The sequence below is a fragment of the Carcharodon carcharias genome, chromosome X, assembly GCF_017639515.1.
Source record: "Carcharodon carcharias isolate sCarCar2 chromosome X, sCarCar2.pri, whole genome shotgun sequence".
In the NCBI taxonomy this organism is placed as follows: Eukaryota; Metazoa; Chordata; class Chondrichthyes; order Lamniformes; family Lamnidae; genus Carcharodon; species Carcharodon carcharias.
Genome location: NC_054507.1, coordinates 17,235,610 through 17,260,705, shown reverse-complemented (window position 1 = coordinate 17,260,705; position 25,096 = coordinate 17,235,610). Strand labels below are relative to the sequence as shown.

Here is a 25,096-nt window from a genome sequence, read left to right as displayed (position 1 = left end):
AGGCGGTTCAGAGGAGGTTTACTAGATTGATACCTGGAGTGAGCGGGTTGTCTTATGAGGAAAGGTTGGACAGACTGGGATTGTTTCCAATGGAGTTTAGAAGAGTGAGGAGTGATTTGATTGAAGTATATAAGATCCTGAATGGTCTTGACAAGGTGGACGTGGAAAGAATGTTTCCTCTTGTGCGTGAGTCCAGAATTAGGGGGCACTGTTTTAAGATTAGAGGTTTCCCTTTTAGGACAGAGATGAGGAGAATTTTTTTCTCTCAGAGGGTTGTGCGACTTTGGAACTCTCTGCCTCAGAAGGTGGTGGAGGGGGGGGTTATTGAATATTTTTAAGGCAGAGGTAGATTGATTCACTTGCCTAACAATAATCTAAGGTTATTGGGGGTAGATGGGAATGTAGAGCTCGAAACACATAAACAGCCATGAACTTATTGAGCAGGCTCGAGGGGCCAAATGGCCTCCTTCTGCTCCTATTCCGTATGTTCGTTTGGTAACTGTTGCAAAGCAAGAAACATTCCGAGGCCACAGTTTGGATATACCCTCAACAGCCATGCTGGGGTGACGTTGAGTGAGAGGTCACCCCTCCAGCAAGGCCACTCCAAGTCAAGGAATCAATGAGTTGCTATTGTCCACAGATGGTGCTAGAGCAGGAATTTTCATTCATTTTTTAAACCTTTCAACAAATTCTCAGCAGCCACAAAGTCAATCGCTGGCAGTCAAGGCTTGTCCTGCCTCCGTTTACGATCACAATCCAAGATACAGAGGAGGAAGAAAGAAAAACAAAAGACTTACATTTCTATAGCAGCTTTTCGAAACCCTCTGGACATCCCAAAGCGCTTCACAGCCAATGAAGTAGTTTTGAAGTGTTGTAATCTGGAAATGCAGCAGCCAATTTGCACACAGCAAGCTCCCACAAACAATGAGATAATGACTCAATAATCTGTTTCAGTGATTACAAACTATATACAGTCCAGAAATAGGCCATTTAGCCCAATGTCAGGCTGAGAGATAAATATTGGTCAGGACACCAGGGTTAAGGACCCTGCTCTTGTTTAAACTAGCACCAAGTGGTTGTTTACGTCAAGCTGACAGAGCAGATGGGCCTCAGTTTAAAGACTTAGCTGAAAAATGGCACCTCTGATGGTGCAGCACTCCCTCAGTACTGCACTGGAGCATCAGCCTAGATTTGTGTGCTCAAGTCTCTGGAGTAGTGCTTGAATTTACAGTCTTCTGACTCTGGCAGTGCTACCAACTGAACTGCAGCCAACTGGAAGTAATTTAGGCCATCTGTTTAGGACAAGCCTCCAGTCTCCCCTCCACAGCAGAAAATGTCTCTTAAGTTATTATGTGGCGTTTGCTTCTATTAACTACCCAAAGGTCCACTGATAAATGTTTGACTTTGTACCACCTTGTTCTACTGTCAAAGAATCATACAATGGTTACAGCACGAAAGGAGGCTTATCAGCCCGTTGAGTCCATACTTCCTCTCTGGAGGAGCAATTCAGAGAATCCAACTCCCCTGCCCTTTCAACGTAACCTTGCAAATGTTTTCCTCTTTAAATAATTATCTAATTTCCTTTTGAACGCCATGATTGAATCTGCCTCCACCACACTCTTAGGCAGTGTGTTCCAGATCCTAACCACTCACTATTTAACAAAATATTTCCTCACGTTTGGTTCTTTTGCCAATCACCTTAAATCTGTACCCTCTGGTTCTTGATCCATCTGCCAATGGGAACAGTTTCTCCCTATCTACTCTATCTAGTCCCCTGATGATTTTGAACACCTCTGTCAAATCTCCTCTCAACCTCCACTTTCTCCAAGGAGAATAGTCCCAGCTTCTCCAATCTATCTATGTAACTGAAGTTCCTCATCCCTGGAACCATTCTCGTGAATCTTTTCTGCACTCTCCTAAAGTGCGGTGCCCAGAATTGGACACAATACTCCAGTTGAAGCTGAATCAGTGTTTTCTAAAGGTTCTTCATAACTCCCTTGCTCTTGTACTCTATGCCTCTATTTATAAAGCCCAGGATCCTGTATTCCCTTTCAACCACTTTCTCAACCTGTCCTGCCACCTTCAATGATTTATGCACGTATACCCCCAGGTCCCACTGCACCTGCACCCTCTTTATTATTGTACCCTCATTTTATTTTGTCTCTCCTCATTCTTTTTACCAAAGTGTATCAATTTACACTTCTATGCATTAAATTTCATCTGTCACATATCCGCCCATTTCACCAGCCTGATCAGAAAAAGCAGTGGTCCCAATACTGGCCTCTGGGGAATCCCAACTGTATACGTCCCTCCAGTCCGATAAAACCGTTTACTATACTCTGTTTCCTGTCACTCAGCCAACTCTGTATTTATGCTGCCACTGTTACTTATATTCCATGGGCCTCAACTTTGCTGACAAGTCTATTATGTGGCACTTTATCAAACACCTTTTAGAAGTCCATGGATATCACATCAACTACATTACACTCATCAACCCTCCCTGTTTACCTCTTTAAAACACTCAATCAAGTTAGTTGAACACGATTTGCTCTAACAAACCCATGCTGGCTTTCCTTAGTTAATCCACCCTTGTTAAAGTGACTGTTAATTTTGTCACAGATTATCGTTTCTAAAAGCTTCCCCACCATCGGAGGTAAACTGACCAGCCTGTAGTTGTTGGGCTCATCCTTATACCCTTTTTTGAACAAGGGTATAACATTTGCAATTCTCCTGTCCTCTGGCACCACTCCTGGATCTAAGGGGGGGGGCGGCTGGAAGATTATAGCCAGTGCCCCTGCAATTTCCACCTTGTCCATCCTCAGTATCCTCAGATGCATCCCATCTGGTCCTGGTGATCAACTCTAAGTACAGCCAGCCTATCTAATACCCACTCTTTGTCAATTTTTAGCTCATGCAGTCTCTCAGTTACCTCCTTCTTCACTGTGACTTTGGCAGTATCTTCTTCCTTGGTAAAGACAGATACAAAGTATTCATTTCGTACCTTAACCATGCCATCTGTCTCCATGAATAGATCCCCTTTTTGGTCTCAATCAGCCCCGCTCCTCCTACTACTACCTTTTTACTATTCATATACCTACAGAAGATTTTTGGATTCCCTTTTATGTCAGCTGCCAGCCTCTTCTCATACCTCTCTCACTTCCTTTTACACTTTCCCTCTGAACATTTATCTAGTCAGTCTGGTTGTTGCATTATTGACCAGACATCTGTCTTATGTGCCCTTCTTCTGCTTCATCCTACTCTCTATCTCTTTCATCATCCAGGGAGCTCTGGTTTTGCTTGCCCTATCTTTCCCCCTCATGGGAACAGACCTCGACTGCACCCGAACCATCTCCTCTTTAAAGGAAGCCCATTATTCTGTTACAATTTTGCCTGCCAATTTTTCATTCCAATTTACCTGGGACAGGTCTGTTCTCATCCTACTGAAATTAGCTCCCCTCTAATTAAGTGTTTTTATTCTAGCTTGCTCCTCGTCTTTTTCCATAGCTAATCCATGCCTTATTACACTATGACCACTATTCCCTAAATGCTCCCCCCTTGACACTTGATCCAATTGAGACACTTCATTCCCCAGAACCAGATCCAGCAATGCCTCCTTCCTCGTTGGGTCAGGAACATACTGGTCAAGAAAATTCTCCTGAACTTACTTCAGAAATTCTTCCTCTCTCTACCTAATACATTATTGCTATCCTAGTCTAGGACAATTAAGGTCCCATGGTAACTACTCTATAGTTTTTGCACTTTTTCTAATTTCCTAGAAAATTTGCTCCTCCACATCTTTCCCACTAGTTAGTGGCCTACAGCATACACCTAGCAATGTAACAATACCTCTATTGTTTCTTTATTCAGAGGTCTGGGGTTACCTGGAGTACTACCCCAGTAACAGCTCTTAACATCGTGCAAAATGTCAAGAGAGAATTTTGCGTTGGACTAAACACAGGGGGTAAAAAGCCTGAGAATCCTTACTCTTATGTTTAAAAGCAAAATGAATTCTGCCTTGGAGCCAGAAAGTTCTGGCCAGACCACAAGGTGGACACAGAGAAGCCATCTTTCCCAGAATGTATCACACACTTTCAGGTGCTAAACCTTTGACCTCTGTGAATTCATCTGAACAGTGGAAGGTTGTTCATGTTTATAGGAGTCTCCTGTGGCATCAAGATTTCTTCTCTTCCTAAGTGAAAGCTTATCCCACACACAAGTTGCCAGATTACCGGCTTTCACAGATCCAGTTCCACAGTCGAAAGCTGAAGGAACATTTAAGGGCCCAGTTTGTTGAACCTGGCGTCTTTTTTTAAAACATAAAGCCACCACTGGCTGGGATAGCTGGTGGCATCAAGGCTGAAAGAGCAGGAAATCCTCTGCCATGAGCAAGAGGTGTGACGGTAACTTAAGTAGCATCTGGAAGTCCAAAAGCATCAGTATGAAGCTGAAAGAAACACCTCATACAGTCACTAGGGTGGAGTGTTGCACTCTATGGATGTAAGAGTTGGATTCTGAAGAAAGAGGGTGAGAGGAGGATAACAGCTTTGGAAATGTGGGTATGGTGGGGGATTCTCAGAATCAGCTGTTTGGACAGAAAGACAAATGAGTGGGTTCGATCAAAAGTAGAGGTTCAGGAATCAAAAGAGTGGCTAAGTAGATAGAGAGGGAAAAATGGTCAAAAACGGATATTGGAAGTGAAGGCCTGACAGCCTTGTCCTGGCGACAATTGGAGGAGAAATTGAGAGTAAAAACAGAAGAGGAAGAGGAAAAATGGGATGGGTGAATAACTTGACTGAGGGAGGCTTGAAGAAAGCCAGAGGAGAAGCAGGGCGATGCTCGTGGCCCCACTAAGGTTATGGTGAAAACAAACCAACAAACTGTACAGAGTTAGTTGGTCTTTGCTACAGGAGACATAGGGTGATATCATTAGCCCCAGTGCATCCATGCTAGCTTAAACAATCGGCTTAAAAGCAGTTCAGAGAAGGTTACTAAACTAGAGGAGTCTTGATAGGGTCGACATGGAGAGGATGTTTCCTCTTGTGGGAGAATCTTGAACTAGGAATCATGGTTTAAAAATAAGGGGTCACTCATTTAAGACAGAGATGAAGAGAAATCTTTTTCTCTCAGAGGGTCGTGAGTCTTTGGAACTTTGCTTCCACTGCCTTTTGAGGAAGAGAGTCTTTGAATATTTTTAAGGCAGAGCTAGACAGATTCTTGACAAACAAGGGGTTAAGAGGTTAGCGAGGGTAGGCAGGTATGTGGAGCTGAGGTTAGAATCAGATCAGCCACGATCTTATTGAATGGCAGAGCAGGCTCGAGGGGCCGAGTGGCCTACTCCTGCTCCTAATCCAAATATTCACATGTAAATTGACATGTTCCGATGCTAGGCACTATGACAAAAGCTAGCTAGGCCTGGATAAACTGTCGCAACCAAAAGGGAAAAAAAATACCCAGGATGAAGTATAAAATCATGAAGTATAAAATCTAGGCACCAGAGAAAAAAGTCATAGTTGCCACTTTTCATCATTATCCACTGATACCCCACCCCAAACCCCATCAGATCCCTCAAGGTTCTCAGTCAGGTTCACAGGGGCCTGCTCAGTAACTCCAGCACCAAAAAAGCCTGCTTCTAATCAAAGAGGCTCCAGGCCATATTGTAGTGATGCACAGAGACTCCCTTCCTTTTAGAATCCAATCCCTATTTCACTGCAACAAGGCAAGGCCAAGAGAGGTAAAAGAAAATGGGGTTAATATTCCACCAATGGCTCACTACTAATTAGCAGAGCCAAACAGCCTGGGCTAGTCCCAGGTTAGGCCCCTGGTCTGTCACTAACTGAGTAGGACAGGTGATACAACTAGCCTCAGTATCCTGGGCCAGAGAGAAGGAGAAAAATAGTCAGGACTTTGCACCTGCTAGAAAATGGCTGTGTGCCTGGTTGTGTGTGTGTGTGTGTGTGTGTGTGTGATTGTATGTGTGTACATGGTTGTGCATGTGCGTGATTGTGCGTGTGCATGATTGCATGTGTGAGATTGTGTTTATGTTTATGTGTGCATGTGTGTGACTGCACACATGAGACAGCATGGTCTCTGCTTGTGCACGTATTACATGTGTGTCAAAGTTTGTGCATGTCTGCATGCTTATGTTGTCATGTCCACACAGTGGTACTTATGGATTTATGGAAAATGGACCTTTTTCAAACAAAATGGAGAATGGACACTGATGCGAAACAAAGTTGAGTTGAAAGGTCAGGTGACCTCTTTTTTCCCTCCAGTGTACATGGAACTACACAAGGCTGGAAGCTAACCTGCTTGTCTGGACAGGACATTAAGATGCAAATGACCTTTCAGGGCATTTCATTGAGAAGGCATTAAAATGCGACAAACATTTCCTGTGAATTAATGGCTGCCATTGTCCAAATAACTGCAGAAGCTAGTTCACAATGATCTTGCAGATTTCTTGGCTTCTGAATGGAATTCCACAGAATGGGTGTGAGAAGAAACCCATTCTATCACAAGGAGGTGCAAATGGGTGAAATTCAAACACTTTTGTGTGTCAATGTCCAAGTCGTCAGAGACCATTTGTGTGGACAATGTAAAACAGATAACTATGGTCACCTGACGGAAACCAGCTTTTGATAAAGAACATTTATTCAGACATATTTTAGGAGCAGCCACAGAAAGACGGGCGGGGGGAGAGAGAAAAAAAAGGGGGGGAACAGGTCCAGACCAGCAAAGGAGAGACCCTGCCTAAAATCTATCAGGATGCAGACAATTTTGGCTAGCCTTTACCTACCGATTTGAAGAACAAAACCAGGTTTTCGCTACAGGGGTTTGAATGCAACTCAACTGGAGTATCCTGCTACTGCAAGCAGTAAGCTGTGAATCTGTCATCAGAAACTTTAGCCTCCATTCCTTCAGTGAACCAAAAGGAAATCACAGGACTGCAACATGTTAAGACTGCATTTTGAGAGAATCAAGGGTGACAGTGAAATTTTGGACCCTTAAGATCTAAGTGCATGCTACCCCTTTTGTAATCACCTTTTCCTCTGTGTGTGTGTGTGTGTGTGTGTGTGTGTGTGTGTGTGTGTGTGTGTGTGCACGCGTGCGTGTTTGCTGCTGTGAATGCATTCGGGTTTTGAGAAATCAACATCCATCCTCCTTTTTTTAAACTTACGAGAAAGCCTGTCTTTTGTCTGTTCTTGAGAGCTACAACACTCGAGGGGTTAAAACACTCTTCTTCTCTTTTAAAACACACCTGTCTTTAGTCAGTCGAGAGGTGGGTAAAGGAGGAAGAATCCTATCATCTCTCTGTAACAGTGTACATGCGCCCGCTGGAGATGGATTCAGCACTATCGTGAGAAGGAAGAGAGAAAACTGGATAGGGATGGGGGGGGGGTGAAAAAAAAGGTTGGTGCAGGGGGTTGGTGGTGGAGGGCTCGCCAGGAACTGAAAGGTAGAAATCCAAAAGAGTAGCTTCCCCAACCCCCAGCCCCAATGTCTGTGCAGCAGTTAAATTTTGAGCTGAAAGAGAAATCAGCCTTAATTTCTGACTTGAGCAACAGCTGCTGGGCAAACATGAAAAGAGGAAAGAGAAAACTGACAGCTGGGAAATTAATTTGAGGGAGCCGAGGCAGTGTTTCCCAGTAACGTGAAGTTGATCTGCTTTTCTGTGGGTCATAGTGAAAGCAGTCCCCCACCAATCTTAGCTCAAAATTTTCTTTGCACTGCCAAGCCTGCGCACTTTAATGCATGGTACCTTTAAAGTTTTTGCGCTGCAGTGCACACGCATAACCTCGCAAAAATGTTGGTCCTCGCTGCTTATAGCGATTCCCAGTCGATAACAGGATAGCACTCATACAAACTCATCCCAGTTTGTTTCCATGCGAGCGGTTGCTGGGCAGGAGCTGTATTCTACGGTTGGCGGGAATTATATCCGTCTTCTCCCCGTGAAAATCTCCACCAGCGGCTTTGCCCATCTTTAATCTCAAATTGTAATGGGCCATAGGCTCAACAGGAATGTATCAAGAGAAAGGTTGTTTTTCTTCAGCAGAATATATTTCAATAAAAGCTGCCATAAAGAGGGCAGTTAAAATATCAGTGTGGATTTTCAAGAGCAGACCCCCAGACTGATACAACACAAGAGGCCATTTGGCCCATCATGCTTGTGCTAGCTGTTTGGTAGTAAGTCAGTCGGCTTCCTCCATCCTTATGATCTCTCTTCTTTCAAGACGCTGCACCCAGCAACTTTGACATGAATGCAAATAGCTAAGGGTTACCGATTTTTTTTAGTGCTACAGGTGTTTTAAAAATGGGCATTTTGAAGAGGTTCTAACCAGCAGTGAAGGCCTATTTTAAATCAGCAGTAATGCAAGCTGACTACCTACTGAGAACCAACATAGAAAGCAGACTGTGTGTCAAGATTTTATACAAGATACATTTGAATCATCCAACACTGGCCTTGGGGTTTTCAAACTCGCTGATACTTTGGTGTGCACTGATATTGTTTTATCTGCTCTTCTCTTCCATTGGCAGACTGTGAGGGCATCGCCACTGACCCCTGACCTTTCTTCCCTTAATGTCCACATACGCCTTCTGTTTCAACTGGGGTGGGGAGAAACCAGTCAGGATCTCTGCTCCTGATCACCGACCCCTGCTGGAAAAGTGTGGGTATATGGACGCCAGGCCAGGTCAGGGTTGTAAAGCTCCCCCAGTCAAATAGCTGAGAAGCACTTGCTTTTTCAAGCAGACACAGTAAAGGATGGCAACATTGAGTCACTGTTTTAAAAAAAATTGTATTTTTTCACAAAATATGCTTGGCTGCCAAGGTCTTAAAGTTTTAAATCATAACATTTACTTTTGTTAAAAAAAATCATTAAACCAAGTGAGAGACATTGCTTGGGAATTTTTTTAAAAACGTGAGGTAAATTGCCCTTACAAGAGACTGAACTCCTGACAAATTAAGTCCAGTGGACTGAAAGCAACGATGCGGGGGAAGGGCTGCGGCGGGGTGGGGGGGGGTTAGAAGGCAGAGGTCAAATCTAGCAATACTCCCATGGCGACGATTTGTGGGACATGTGGTAGGTTATTGGCTCCTTAATTACCATGAAAGTTGCGCCTAGGGGCAGTGAATTTAAACCACCGCAACATTATTTGGGTTGCCATTGTGGAGATGAGGATCGCTGTGGCTTATAAAATGGCCCCTTCAGTCACCCTTGGGACGGCTGGAGGTGGATGTACTCACCACCGCCCCCCACCAATACACCCCCCGCCCCCCCGACACTCCTTTGGCTCGCCAACCTCAACAGGAAATGCTGCTGGAAGAACACCGAGTTCTATGTGTATAAATACTCGCACAGATGCCGTTACATGTTTCAGACAACTTTATTGCACGCTTTCTCTCTCTCTGGTTCCCCTCTGCAACGGAGTTGTCCTCTGTAACCTCCCTAGTGTTCCATGGATAGCCAGAATCTCAGGAATGTGAGGACTGGAGTGTGTGTTTGAACAAAATGATATGCCTCTGGAATGAGCTTCATCTTAAACCTGTGTTTGGCTGAGGGAAACACTGCTACTTTCTGCGGGGTGAGGGGGAAGAGGGAAAAAAAATCAATGCAGCTTTGAAATAAAGAAAAGGATCCCTATTTTTTGGGATCAGCAATTAAAATCTTTTCACACACAAAGGCTATAATTGTGGCACTTTATGTTCTGTGAGCTGTTTGCCAGCTCCCTGCTCTGCACTAATGGAACTGCAGTTCATTCACCCCACACCCCTCCCCACCGGGCGACGATGAGAGAATCTTGAGTCTTTTTCCTCAGAGTTAGCAGCAAGGAAGTAAAGATTATGAACCCTGCCCGGCTCCCACTGACTGAGAGGCACGCGTTAACCATTTCAGCTTCAAATCATGTTCTGCAATATGAGCAATGAACGAACAAGCATCCACTACCGTAACGGAAACACAAATCTGTTTATTTCTCCGCTAATTTGAGCTTGGCTGAAACTCTGCTGCCTGCGTCCTAACCCACAACAAGTCCTGCTTGACCATCACCCCTGTGCTCGCTGACCAACATTATTGACGCCTGGAACATTATTGACTCTTGGAACGGCTCAGTTTTTAAATTCTCATCCTAGTTTTCCTCCATGGTCTTCCTTTTCCCTATCTGTGTAATCTCCTCCAGCCCCACACACCTCCTCGAACTCTGCGCTCCAGTTCTGGCCTTGTGCTCACTGGGTTTAATCATTCCACCATTGCCTTCATCTGGAATTCCTTCCCTACACCTCTCCACCTCTCTCTCTTCCTTTAAGACCTACCTTTTTGACCAGTCTTTTGGTCGTCTGTCCTGATATCTCCTTAAGTGGCTTGGTACTGAATTTTGTTTCTGATAATGCTCCCTTCGGATGGCCTAGCTAACTTTAAAGGTGCTATCCCAATGCAAGTTGTTGTTGTTAACACCATCACCAACACAGCAGTCGGAATTTCGTATGAACAGTTTAGCAACGCTGGTATCACACTCTGCAACTTCAACCCATTTGCAAAGCTCAACAAATGGTCCTGCCACAGAATTGCCCGTGGTATAAATACAGCTACCAGAGCAAGTTGCTCTTCCATTCGCAATGAAAGCACAAGATCTCTCTCCGTTATCGCACACTTTGCCAGCACCAGGTCAAATCAGAACTGTTCATTCAGTGGCTGGTTGAAAACTCGCATAAAAACAAATCACAGCGTCATTATCACACCCTCGTGTCACATCTCCACATGATTCCTGTACAGTACTTAATCCTGGATTCCAGAAAGAGCAAGGGAGCGCCTGATGATAACTCCACAATTGCAAAGGCCTCTCCAACCTTCCTTGTCTCCATGCCACCTCCTGCCAGTGTAGATTTAAATCAGGGAATGTTGGCATTGGGAATGACAATGTGAACAGGGGTGGCACAGATGTGTCATGTCACCTAGCTCTGCCTTCTAAGACCTTTAATATCAGATAGTGGAGAAGTAGAGTCTCCTACCTTTGCACTTGTTTGTTGTCTTGTCCAGGATGGCCTTTGTGGAGACTATTTTTCCGTACCTGTTACAAAGGAAAGAAAAATTTAGAAATAAAATGGTGGACATAGCAGTTTAAATCAGTGTTAGAAAAGGTAATCTAGGCTGACACTCCAGTACAGTCCTGAGGGAGTGCTGCACTATCAGAGATACTATCTTTCAAGTGAGATGTTAAACTGGAGCTCGCTCTGCCAATGTCCGGTGGGTGGAACAGATCCCCTGGGACCGATCCGAAGAAGAGCGGTGGAGTTCTCCCCAGGGTCCTGGCCAAAATTTATCTCTCAGCCACAACATCGCAAAAAACCAGATTGTCTGGTCATTATCACATTGCTGTTTGTGGGGGCTTGCTGTGCACAAATTAGTTGCTGTGTTTCCTACATTACAACAGGGACCACACTTCAAAAAGTACTACAATGGTGGCAAAGAGCTTTGCGACATCTTGAGGCAGCCAAAGGTGCTACATAAATGAAAGTCTTCTGTTTTCTGTTACGCTGATGCCAATTCGAACCCTATTTCTTCTACTTACCTCTGATGGGCTGATTCTACCACATGCCATTGGTTTCTTTAGCTCTGATTTCCCACAATCCTTCTGGCTCTATCCTGAATATTTTTTAATATATTTTTAGACTTGAAAATCTTTTTCTTCCAAATTCATATATGGGCACACCCTCTGCATCCCTGCGGGTTGCTTTTCTCAACTTAACATGTGGCCATGGTCACTATACCGCCGCCCCACCCCCTCCCATGACCCCTGACTGGTTCCCACCTAAAGGTCAGGGCCTCTTCCGAGTGAGAAAACAACCAATGCTGCAATGGACCACCCGCATTTTCCAACACATCCTTAAGGGCAACTTTAACCCACTGAGCACATCTTCCTGCTGATGCACATCATAAAATTAAAAAAGGCAAGTGACATTATTGTTCAGTCTGTGGCCATTGAGACAGAACTGGCCTTTAATTGAGCAAAGTGCTTTTACACAATTTCCCGCCATAGTCCCAGTTAAAGATACTAAAACCTCATTAAGTGCTTCAAAGCACTCAGAGTCCATTCCCGACTCAGTGCCGTCACACCAGCACTTGTCATTTTAATGATTTATTTTACAAGGAGCGTGTGGGGAAATGTGTAAACAGGGGACCTTGGCCCTACTGATGTTAAACTTAGGCTGTCTCAGCTGCAGGTAAACAATCCCCAGGCCACTATTCCAAGAAAAGTTGGGGAATTCTCCAATTATTTGTTGCTTAACCAACATCATTAAACCAAACTATCTGGCCATTATCACATTGCTGCTTCAGGGAGCTTCCTGTGTGCAAGGTGACTGCTGTCTTTCAGATATTACAACAGCGGCTGCACTTCAGATGGGCGGGTTGAGGTTTCCAAAAGCAAGTAAAACTCAAATAAAAACTTTCATTTTTTAATCAAAACCATGTCCCTGCTCACGTGACAGAGTCACATGAGGGAATATGTTTCATTACATTTTCCTGCTCTTTATTATTTTTTCAAACTCTTCATCTCCCTGAGGTAGCTCCATGCCTCAAGGAGATTATTCAGCGCTCTCTCGTGCACAGGTGTGAAGTGCGCACTAGGCCTGCTCGCCCTCCTCTCCCCATCCCCCCCTCCTCGCGTATCACGCTGGGCGGGCCTTCATTGGCTTCCTGACCTATCGATCCCGCATGTCAAGGGCAAAATTCTGCCATGATATAAAGTACATGAAATTCTCCCACACCCTTGCAGCGGCCCTCTCTACGTTACTATTTCCAATCCCAGCTCCCTCCCTGCTCCCAATGTGCCCACATCCCATCCCCTTCTTACAGCCAGCGTACAGACTGGCGCCACCTGCATAAAACGGCACCACTGCCAACCAGCTCGCTTAACAGTAATACCTCTCCTCATACTCCAAAATCCCACCGCCCTTCTCCACGATTCTTATAGCCCTCTCGCAGCCCCCACCCCAATGCCCTCCCTGTACTCCTTCACCACAACACCTCAAGTCCACCCTCACCCCACCACCAAACCACACAACCTCTCCAGATCACACGAACACTTCACCCCCCACCTGACTGCAACCCTGACTATTAGTATAAAGCATAGAACACAATGTATCTCCCAGAGTTCAGTTCCATTCGCAACTCCTCAGATACTGAAGCAGCCCGTGTCCAAATGCAGCAAGACCAGGACAATATCCAAGCTTGGGCTGACAAGTAGCAAGTAACATTCGCACCACACAAGTGCCAGACGATGACCATCTTCAACAAGAGAGAATCTAACCATCGCCCCTTGACATTCAATGGCATTACTATCACTGAATCCCCCACTATCAACATCCTGGGGGTTACCATTGACCAGAAACTGAACTGGACCAGCCATATAAATACTGTGGCTACAAAAGAGCAGGTCAGAGGCTGGGAATTCTGCAGCGAGTAACTCACCCCCTGACTCCCCAAAGCCTGTCCACCATCTACAAGGCACAAGTCAGGAGTGTGATGGAATACTCCCCACTTGCCTGGATGAGTGCAGCTCCAACAACACTCAAGAAGCTTGACACCATCCAGGACAAAGCAGCCCGCTTGATTGGCACCACATCCATCAACTTAAACATTCACTCCCTCCACCACCGATGCACAGTAGCAGCTGTGTGTACCATCTACAAGATGCACTGCAGGAATTCACCAAGGCTCCTTCCAAACCAAGGACTAGGGCAGCAGACACATGGGAACACCACCACCTGCATGTTCCCCTTCAAGTCACTCACCATCCTGACTTGGAAATATATCGCTGTTCCTTCGCTGTTGCTGAGTCAAAATCCTGGAACTCCCTTCCTAACAGCATTGTGGGTGTACCTACAACACATGGACTGCAGCGGTTCAAGAAGGCAGCTCACCACCACCTTCTCAAGGGCAACTAGGGATGGGCAATAAATGCTGACCCAGCCAGGACGCCCACATCCTCAAAATGAATTTAAATAAATGCCTTTGTATCACCCAAACTTTCTTGACCAGCGCAGGAGATGTAAGAGCGAGAATGAGAGTGGGTAACGTGCGCAAAGAAACATCTTAGTTTTCACCCAGTGCAGACATAAGAAACAGTAGGAGCACTGGAGGATAGCAACATACAACAGGCGGAAGAGAGCAAGAGGTGAGACAGGCTTCAGGATAGACCTGTCACACAGCAATGATGAACAAGTTCATGATGAACAGGAGCTGGGCTGACACAAAGGGTTGATGCCAAACAGTGGGGTATACAACATGGACCTGTCAAAGTTGTACTGTTAGTGCAGGGAGCTTGTGCTGCATGGGAACATGTGGGAATACAGCAGAGTGCCACGCAGAAACAGCAGTGGGGTAGGGGTGCCAGCAGCAGTCCGTTCAACTGAGCATGCCATCCAATTCTGGTGGGCACCAGCAACAGATCGAAAGGAAACCATCGCCGGTGGGCACATCGCTGCGAATCACGCCCAAAAGGGCAGAAGATCAACACACTGCAAATGCATTCAAGGTGCTTCCCCTCCTCCTCTCCCCCTTGCCCAACCATCGATGACCTACCATGTGCCACACAGGTTTGCATGAGATAAAAATTCTGAAGGGGTTTGACAGGGTAGATACTGAGAGAGTGTTTCCCCCTGACTGGGGAATCTAGAACACGGGGGCACAGTCTCAGGATAAGGGGCTGATCATTTAGGACTGAGATGAGGAGAAATTTCTTCACTCAAAGGGCTGTGAATGTTTGGAATTCTTCACCCTAGAGGGTTGTGGACGCTCCATCATTGAATGGATTTAAGGCTGGAATAGACAGATGTTTGGTCTCTTATGGAATCAAATGAAATGGGGAGTGGGTGGGAAAGTGGAGTTGAAGCCTAAGACCAGCCACGACTGTATTGAATGGTGGAGCAGGCTCGAGGGGCTGAATGGTCTACTCATGCTCCTGTTTCTTATGTTCTTATGCTTAAAGCAAGCAATTTGCTTCAAATGCTTTCCCCCTTCCTAGGAGGGAAAAGGTTACCACAGCTAAATGAATCAGGAGGCTCTATAAATAAGTCCTATCACGTGCAAAAATATTTCCTGTTCTCGTCAGCTGCAGCCTCGAGAGTGCGTATAAATTTCCTGAATGACTCATTCAAGCAAAGGCATCCGTGTGATCTCATGTTCTTTTTGAATGGCTCGGTGTTCATTACAGTTTATTCCGGTGATTAATGGTGCCAACAGCCAAGTTCGTGCGAGTGGCCACAGATTGATCCAGGCTTTGTCTCCTGAACAGGAGGCGCAGTCCTGTTCCCCCCACTTGCACTTACTCTCCCTGAACTGCCGGCTCAGCTCCGCGTCCAAGTGTAGGCCCGGGAATCCATCCTTCACCTCCACACCTTTGATGCCAAGGGGCATTGCAGACCGGTCCTGTGTACCTCTGCATGGTCCGGCAGGGGTCACCGGCGAGCGAGTTGGAGTAAGATTCCGAGCTGGTTTACTGGCCAACATTCCCCCCTTTTAAAGATTCCAAAGAATTCCATCAAATTTACAGCACAGAGCCATTTGGCCCAATTGTCCATGGTGGTGTTTATGTTTCATACAAGCTTCCTCCCACCCTACTTCATCTCAGCCTATCAGCATATCCTACTATTCCTTTCTCCCTTGTATATTTATCTAGTTTCTTCTCAGATGTGTTGAATAATCCAGCTTGCATCCAAACCTCAATAAGCCGCTGGGCCCTTCTTCCTGCCAGCCCAGCCCCCAGTGACATCCAACTTCAAGCGAAACCTGATGGCACCGGACCCCTCTTTTGGCCCTCCTTTCACTCAGCTGAGAGGGGCATCCCTGGAAGGTTGGCCAATATCATAGTCAAAGAGTCTATTTATTTAGAAAACTGCCACTGGGGGGCCCATCGGCGTGCCACTGCCATTCTGAGATCGCCATCCTGTGCCAACCACCTTTGCGCCAGCTGTGAAAGAAACCTGCGGGACCCTGAATGGACTGCCTCTGCCAACTTTACTCGTCGGCCCTGCTCACAGCAATGCCAGTCTGGCCTGGTTGGGAGTGGGATTAGTCAATAATCGCACCATTGGTATCAGCAGATGTTTGGCAGGTTGTTGGCTTCTAGTCATGCTGGGAGGTCGACTTGTTGAGAAGCTTCAAATGTCAACATCTGGAGCACAGGGGAAGTTGAATGGCCACCACCCTGAAGAGAATTTGCCCACTGACTCAGCAATTGGCTGTGTTGGCATCGTGTACCCAGTCCCTTTTATTTTAACAGCCTCAGATCACGTGTCATGTCATGGCTGTCCTCGTACTCTGAAACTGTTCTATTGAAGCTCAACGCAAGCTCAAGGAACAGCAGCTCCTTTATCGATGAGGCACTTCACACCTTGCCAGGAATCAAAACTGAATTCAACAATTTCATACAATAACCACTGCACATATTTTCTTGGACAGCAGATGGTGGCGATAGTTCTGCTGGTGTCTTTGACACCTCCTCTATGTCCATCTTTTGTTTCTTGTCACATCACCATCCCTGTTGCTTGGCACCAACATCTCTTTCCTCATTTAATCTCATCAGCCTTCCACCCGATCACAGACCTTCCATTTTGTTCCGATCCTCTTCTATCTTCCTTGTTGTCCTTTCCCTGCCTCCTTACTTGCTTCAAACCTGTTGCATCTCTAACTTTGTCTTGTTCCGAAGAGAGGTCATCAACCTGAAGCATTAACTCTGTTTCTCTCACCACGGACCTGCTGAGTATTTCCCATATTTTCTGCTTTTATTTCAGATTTCCAGTGCCTGCAGGATTGTGCTCTTGTTCCATGTTGTGCTTTTGCTGGTGACCCACCCTAAGATTCCGTGTTGCTAGCCACGTACATCACCACTGAACTTCAATAAGACCAGGGATCAGGAAACGGCACTCCAAATAGCAGGCAGTAGCAGCTGGCACCAATAGTCCTCTCTCTGGTGTGTGCAGGGTTTCACAACACTGGCTTCACAGAGCCCAATGGCACCACTGAGGCTGTTGTGCTCGACATAAGTGCCTTTATCCTCCTCTATTCCACTCCAATGAGGTGTCTCACTCACCCCCCTTCCCAACCATACCCTTACTATAACAGTGTGTTCTTCCTAATCCCCACACCAGCCATCTCTATGGCAGGGTTACCAAGTTAGTGCAGGATTAGGGCGAGGTTGGCGCTATATTAGAAACTAGCCAGCAACCAAACACCACAGCCAGGTACCAAGCAAACAGGGAACAAACTGACACCGGATGCTGACAGCAAACTAGCACCATGAGCGGGTACCATTAACACGAGAACCGGGTAACCAGCTAAGACAGATTCAATAGCAAAAGCAACATTTCAAAGAAAACTTTCATATTGAATATAGGGAGATAATTGAAGAATATCAAAATTATTTTGTTATATTAAAAAGTGGGATCAGGTGAAGCTTTGTCAACCGATACTACACAGGCTGCTAGAGTACTATTAAGTTTTTGGATCTCAGTTTTTAACAATGAGGAGACAAGTAATTTATTTGATCTGGAGAGGGAGTGCAATCATGTTGCAGAGGTAAATCTTGACACAACTGTATTCAGATTACAACCAGCATGGTTGGCAAGCAGCTGTGCAAATGTAAGGTGAATAAATCTCAGGAGCCAGATAATATGCATCCGAGGTTCCTATAGAATCATTAGCTACGGCACGGAAGAGGGGACTGAGTGAGGAAAATGCAGGAACACTGATCTAAATCTTCCAGAAGTTCCTGAATACTGGTAAGGTGCCTGGGGACTGGAGAAAGGCAGATATTCCTCCCAGTTTTAAAAATGGTAGCACAAATAACCCAGGAAATGACAGATCAGTAAAGTTTGGCATCCATCGTGGATCAAGCTACGGAAACGCTTATTAAAGGTAAGAGCACGGAGCGGTTGGTTAGAAATAAAATCGTAAAAAAAAAATAGACAATATGGACTCATGAAGGGGAGGTCTTGATATTTAACTTACTGGTTTTCTTTGAGGGTGTGACAAAGGAGCTGGACAGGGATAAGGCAGTGGATGTGGTACACTTGGATTGCGGTACGGCCTTTGACACAGATCCTCTGCAGAGGCTGGTACTGAAAATAAAAAAGAGTGGGAATCAGTGGAAATATTTTACAATAGATATGTAATTGGTTGACTGATAGAGCCCAGAGGGGTGCAGGTCCATGGATTGTTGTCAACCTGGGGGAGTGTTAGCAGTGAAGCTCTGTTTTGGGCTCTCTCTTGTTTGATACCTTCACAAATGACCTGGAGCTTGGAGCTGCAAGCACAATGGATACACAGCTAATGAAGGTGGTAGACGCTCAAGAACTGGGCAGGACAAACTGGAGGAGGATTTGGAGATGCTTGGGAATTGGGCAGGTGACATTCAATGTAAAAAAAAATGCAAACAAGTCCCCGGAAGGGACTATTAGTTAAATGGAAAGAAAACAAAGTGCTTGTAAAATGAGAGAGATCTGGGTGTCCTGATTGAGAATAAATGCAAGCAACCGCAGCAATACTCGGTAGCAGTGAGTGAAGCAACTCTGGTGTACAAAAGGTCAATATAATGACGGAATCCATGTTCCCTCTCAGCTGCGTGGGTGTACAGACAGGCAGTAATCTAGAATGTGCCTCACAGGGAACAAACCGGGCACATACAAGCCATGGTACTTTTAAGATATGCACATGCCTGGCTGGGTGTCAATCTTAAAGGGGCCTTGCGGTGCAATAAGCAGGCAATGCATAGCAAACAGAAATTAGACGGAACATTGGAGGCAATCCTGCCACTGTATGAACCATTGGTGTGACTTAGAATGCTGTGTACAGTTCTATCACTGCAATACTCCGCACTTTTTCTGTCTCTTCTTTGCTTACTTTCTCTTCACCCCTCTGAGACCTCTCTCTCCTGTTGTCATGCCCCCTTTCTTTTCTCCTCCCTTGGGTACTCTGCCCTCTTAAATCCCTACGCCGACCCGTCAGTACTCCTCGATAATCTGACTTGCCTTCTGTTGCCATCTCAGGCTTGACTCCCTCTGAGTTAAGCTGGCAGCTTCCTTGTTCATTCTCCAAATGGCCCATCAGAGCACTTGTCACCGACTCTTCGCAAACAGTAACTCCAATTGCCCCATCCTGCTCTCTCACTGACCTTCCTGCACAGTGTGCCTGCTGGGGCCAAATCCTCCAATCTCCTCCCCCGACCCCTGTCCAGCTCACCCCTCGCAGTGTATATACCCTGGAGACTCTCCCAATGGATCATCTCTCACCGCCCCTCTCCACATCTCCATTCAGAATGTCTGTTCTGCTGCTAATGTCCTACCAAAACCCTTCAATCATCATCTCTTGCTGACCTACATTGGTTCCCAGTCAAGCAATGCCTTGATTTTAAAATTCTCATCCTTGTTTACAAATCCCTCCATGGCCTCGCCCCTCCCTATCTCTGAAATCTCCTCCAACCCCACAACCCTCAGAGATATCTGCGCTCCTCCAATTCTGGACTCTTGAGCATCCCTGATTTTAATCGCTGTAGGAATCAAAGCCTTCAGGAGAAGAAGGGGAAAAATACCTGATGAGAAAAGTCTAAAATGACATTTCTAGGACACACCTTCACCTATCCATCTCCTTAATTAAATAACAGCTTATATCCACGATGACTTCATTAATAATGCTTCATACTCGTGTAATCATGACAAAGCAAGAAAGACTTGCATTTATATAACACTTTTCACAACCATTGGGCGTCTCAAAACGCTTTCCAGCCAATTGAGTACTTTTTTCAAAGTGTAGTCACTGTTGTAATGTAGGAGACGTGGCAGCCAATTTGCACACAGCAAGCTCCCACAAACAGCAATGTGATAATGACCAGATAACCTGCTTTTGTGATGTTGATAAATATTGCCCAGGACACTGGGAGGGGAGAACTCCCCTGCTCTTCTTTAAAATAGTGGCCATGGGATCTTTCACATCCACCAGAGAGGACAGACAGGGCCTCAGTTTAACATCATCATCTGAAGGACAGCACCTCTGCCTCAGTGCTGCACTGGAGCACCAGCCTTGATTTTTGTGCTTGAGTCCTGGAGTGGAGACCGAACCCAGAATCTTATAAGTCAGAGATGAGAGCGCTACCAATTGAGCCATGGACGGCACACAGTCTGAGAGGGACTGTGGACAACTGTGGGAGCCACTGCCCTGTCTGGAGATGCCCTCTTTCAGGTGGCAAGTTAAACCGCTATTTTTTGTCCAGACGGAATTCAAGATTCCATGAAAGAAGGGCAGGGGAGTAGGGGTCCTGGCGAACATTCATCTCCCAACAAATGAGATCCCCCCCAAAAAAAGGTCCCAGGCCAACTGGTCGTTCACTTCATCGTTGTTTGAGGGATCTTGCGGTGTGCAAAATGGCTGCCGTATTTTCCAACATATCAACCGTGTGGGGTTGTCAAAGTAGTTTGTTGCCTGTGAAGTGCTTTCTCAAGTTGGAGAAATGAGATAAGGCATTTTATAAATGCACGTCTTTTTTCTTTTGTCTTGCATGATGTAGTTCGAATTGGCTATTACGAGACACAGCAGTGCCTGAGAAAGCTGTGGGACTTGTTCTCTCTTCATGGATCAAGCTGTCTCGCAGCATCTCGTACTCTTAACTCTTTGCTTCTGCTGATGTCAGCAATGTGGAGCTCCTTGGGTAGGCGCAACCACTGAGATGCTCCCCCCCACAATGTATTTCACACGGATTAGGTTCCCATCCTCAGTCCTACAATGATAATGGGCAGTCACCCGCATTATTTAAAAAAAATGTTCTTGGGGTCTATGGCAACCACAGGAATAGCCCCATTTATTGTCTATCCTTCATTGACCGGAGAAGTTGGTGATGGTGGGCGTTCCTGTACCATTGTTAGTTAGGGATATTACCCCAGGATTATCGCTCAGGAACTTTTGTTCTGGTAAACTACAAGGCTGTTTGAATGTCCACTAATGATGCAGAACAAAAAGGTGAACTCAAGAGGGGAGGTGAGAGACAAAGGCAGCATTTGACCCATCAGGGAGCCTTAGCAAAACTGGAGTCAATGTGAATCAGGGGTAAACTCTCCGCTGGTTGGAGTCATACCTAGCACAAAGGAAGTTGATTATGGTTGTTGACGTCAATCATCTCAGTCCCAGGACGTGGCTGCAGGAGTTCCTCAGGTTATTGTCCTAGGCCCATATGACCTTCCCTCCATCATAAGGTCAGAAGTGGGGATGTTTGCTGATGATTGCACAATGTTCAGCACCATTCACAACTCCTCAGATACTGAAGCAGTCCATGTCCAAATGCAGCAAGACCTGGATAACATTCAGGCTTGGGCTGCTAAGTGGCGAGTAACATTCACACAAAACAAGTGTCAGGCAATGACCACCTCCAATAAGAGAGAATCCAACCATCTCCCCTTGATGTTCAATGGCATGACCATCACTGAATCCCCCACTATCAACATCCTGGGGTTACCATTGGCCAGAAACTGAACTGGTCCAGCCATATATATACTGTGGCTGCAAGAGCAGGTCAGAGGCTAGGAATCCTGTGGAGAGCAACTCACCTCCTGACTCCCCAAAGCCTTTCCACCATCATGGAATACTTTCCTCTTGCCTGGATGAGTGCAGCTCCAACAACATTCAAGAAGCTTGACACCATCCAGGACAAAGCAGCCCGCTTGATTGGCACCATATCCACAAACATTCACTCCCTCCACCACCGACACACATTGGCAGCAGTGTGTACCATCTACAAGGTGCACTGCAGGAGCCAAGGCTCCTTAGGCAGCACCTTCCAAACCCGCGACCACTACCATCTAGAAGGACAAGGACAGCAGACACATGGGAACACCACCACCTGGAAGTTCCCTCCAAGTCACTCACCCTCCTGACTTGTAAATATATCACCGTTCCTTCACTGTTGCTGGGTCAAAATCCTGGGACTCCCTCCCTAACAGCACTGTGGGTTTACCTACACCACAGGGACTGCAGCGGTTCAAGAAGGCAGCTCACCACCACCTCTGCCAACACAGTTAAATGGCTGGCAATTTGCTGAGGCAAATGCGTGAAAGGCCAAGACTTAAATTTAATGAACTGACCTGCAGAGGGAAGTGAAATGCTTACACTCCTTTAGCGTTTGTGTTTAATAGGTTTCTATTGTTCCAGGGCAAATCCAAGAATTGAAAGCTGTTTCTCCGTAGAGCTGGACCAAGTCAAAATGATGCCAAGTGGGCAAAACCATGTGATGGAGAACCCTTAGAGCACTGCCCATTAACCTTTTCCTCAGACGCTGTTCCTGCCTTTACAAGTGCACTGTGCCCTGAGCCCCGGTCTGTGAGAGGAAGCCACAGGAAGCTCAGTGAGAGACCACGCTGTAGGCTACAAGTCTTTTGTGCACCCTGTGGAATAGGACGTTCAGCGTTTTGCAGTGTCTCCTGTTAAGAGTGCGCAGTGTGGACTATTTGACTGTTTTCACTGACTCACTGCCCAGACACCTGCTTGGAGGGTGCTGGCTTACCATCTCTGGGTATAGACGCTATGTCAAAGTATGGGCCTTGGCGCAGCTGGTGGCACTCACATGCGGGCAATCAATGCCACAAGAATGGACGAGCAGTGAGAATGCGGAACTCGCTAGCACAGGGAGCGTTTGAGGTGAATCGCGTAGATATATTGAAGGGGAAGCTGGATAAGCACACAAGGGAGAAAGGAATAGAGGGCGAAGTTGATGGGGGTGAGAGGAAGAAGAGGCTGGTGAGGAGCAGAAACACCAGCTTGAACCTGGTGAGCTGAGTGACCCGTTTCTGTGCTGTAACTTCAATGTAATCGTCTGGTCACTTATTGCTGTTTGTGGGAGCTTGCTACACGCAAATTGTCTGCTTGCTGCGTGTACCTGCACAGTGACAGTGGGAAAACACTTCCAAATGCAATTTGCTGGCTGGGAGATGCAATTTAGCATGTCCTGAGGAGGTGAAAGTTGCTATAGAAATGCGAGTGCCTTCTCTCTTCCAAAGGAAATTTTAGAAAAAACTTCTGCTGTGGATCAGGACTGAGGAATGCTGACAACCAGTCTCGGAATGTAATAAAGGAACTGGTGCACACTCACATGACAGATGCTGATAACCATGTCTTGTACTGACTATCAGTGCACAGTGCTCTCTGGCAGCAGCCTTGCTGCAGCTGCTCATCCTCCTGAAGACAAAAGCTCATTCGAGTTTCCGAAACGGGATCCAATTATCTCCCCTCCGCAAGGTGTTGACTCTTTCCCCACATTCCCACAGCAGCGACACTTCGAAAGGTGCTCATTTGCTTTGGGATGTCCTGGGCGCCATACCAATGCAAGCCCTTTCAGCTCTTCTTTAAGCGGGTGGTGGTGCCATCGTCAACCCCTCCCCCACCCCAGCGCCCCCTTGCCCTCCAGTGCTTCACTCAAGCATCGTTCTTTCATGTGCGGGTCAAGCCAGTGAGTGTCATCTGGCTATTCAGCTGCAGGGGTGTCACAACTCCACCTGAGCCAATCCTCAACTGACTTCAGCACCTCGAGACTTTCAATCAGCAGGCGTGGAGATGGGGGTGGGGGGTAATCACTGGAGGGATGACCAAGGGCAGGATCCTTGGCTGGTTTTTCCACACCTGCTCTGCCCGCACACCACCCTCTGCCCCTGACTGAGGATCCTTGTGTCCTCATCGTAAAGTCCCTACCACACTCCAGCTGGCATTGGGGAAGTCTGCATGGATGGGGCATTGAACTTCAGAACCAAGTATGTCACTCAGCACTGGGAAGCCTAAGGCCTTCGACTGTGCCCCACTCTCATCAGTGGCAGCAAAGCCTTGGCTGCCATTCTTTGGAATTCCTTCTCTGGCTCTCCATACTGTGCTCTTCTCCTTTACAAAACTCTTCTCAAGACTCATCTCTTTTGCCACGAGTGTTTGGTAACCTAACCCTAATTCTGTTCCCCCTTACCTTAGTGCCTGGTCTAGCTGCAAAGCATCTTGAGACGTTTCTTCCTGTTCAGGGTCTAAGTTAAATGTGACTTGTTGTTGTGGTGGTGGGTACCGTTCCCTGCCCGTTGACACGCTGTGCCACGTCTAGGCTGCTCTCCCACAGCTTACACACAGAGCGGATGAGGTGAGAGTGACTGCCCTTGACATCAAGGCCACATTTGACCAAATGTGACATCAAGGAGCCCTAGCAAAACTAGAGTCAATGGGAATCAGGGGTAAACTCTCTGCTGGTTGGAGTCATACCTAGCACAAAGGAAGATGGTTGTGGTGGTTGGAGGTCAATCATCTCAGTTCCAGGACATCACTACAGGAGTTCCTCAGGGTAGTGTCCTTGGTCCAACCATCTTCAGCAGCTTCATCAATGACCTTCCTTCCATTATAAGGTCAGAAGTGATGACTACACAATGTTCAGCACCATTCGTGACTCCTCAGATACTGAAGCAGTCCATGTCCAAATGCAGCAAGACCTGGACAATATCCAGGTTTGGGCTGACAAATGGCAAGTAACATTCGCACCACACAAGTGCCAGACAATGTCCATCTCCAACGAGAGAGAATCTAACCATCTCCCCTTGACATTCAATGGCATCAGCATCACTGAATCCCCCACTATCAACATCCTGGGGGTTACCATTGATCAGAAACTGAACTGGACTAGCCATATAAATACTGTGGCTACAAGAGCAGGTCAGAGGCTAGGAATCGTGTGACGCGTAACCCACCTCCTGACTCCCCAAAGCCTGTCCACCATCTATAAGGCACAAGTCAGGAGTATGATGGAATACTCCCCACTTGCCTGGATGAGTGCAGCTCCCACAACACTCAAGAAGCTTGACAAGGTCCAGGAGAAAGCAGCCTGCCTGATTGGCACCCCATCCACATTCACTCCCTCCGCCACCGACACACATTGGCAGCAGTGTGTACCATCTACAAGATGCACTGCAGCGACTCACCAAGCCTCTCTAGACAGCACCTTCCAAAACCATGACTGCTACCAACTAGAAGGACAAGGGCAGCAGACACATGGGAACACCACCACCTGGAAGTTCCCCTCCAAGTCACACACCATCCTG

General features: G+C 46.5%; 1 protein-coding gene across 4 annotated transcripts in view; it reads right to left on the bottom strand.

Annotated features, from left to right (window-relative positions):
• The window catches only part of LOC121273355 (RNA-binding motif, single-stranded-interacting protein 2-like), a 228,835-nt gene that overhangs the window by 51,259 nt on the left and 152,480 nt on the right, over nucleotides 1-25,096 (bottom strand). For all 4 annotated transcript variants that reach the window (XM_041180531.1, XM_041180534.1, XM_041180532.1 and 1 more), the window contains exon 3: nucleotides 11,003-11,061. In XM_041180531.1, coding sequence (XP_041036465.1) covers nucleotides 11,003-11,061 — 59 coding nt within the window. The remainder of the gene's footprint in view (nucleotides 1-11,002; nucleotides 11,062-25,096) is intronic.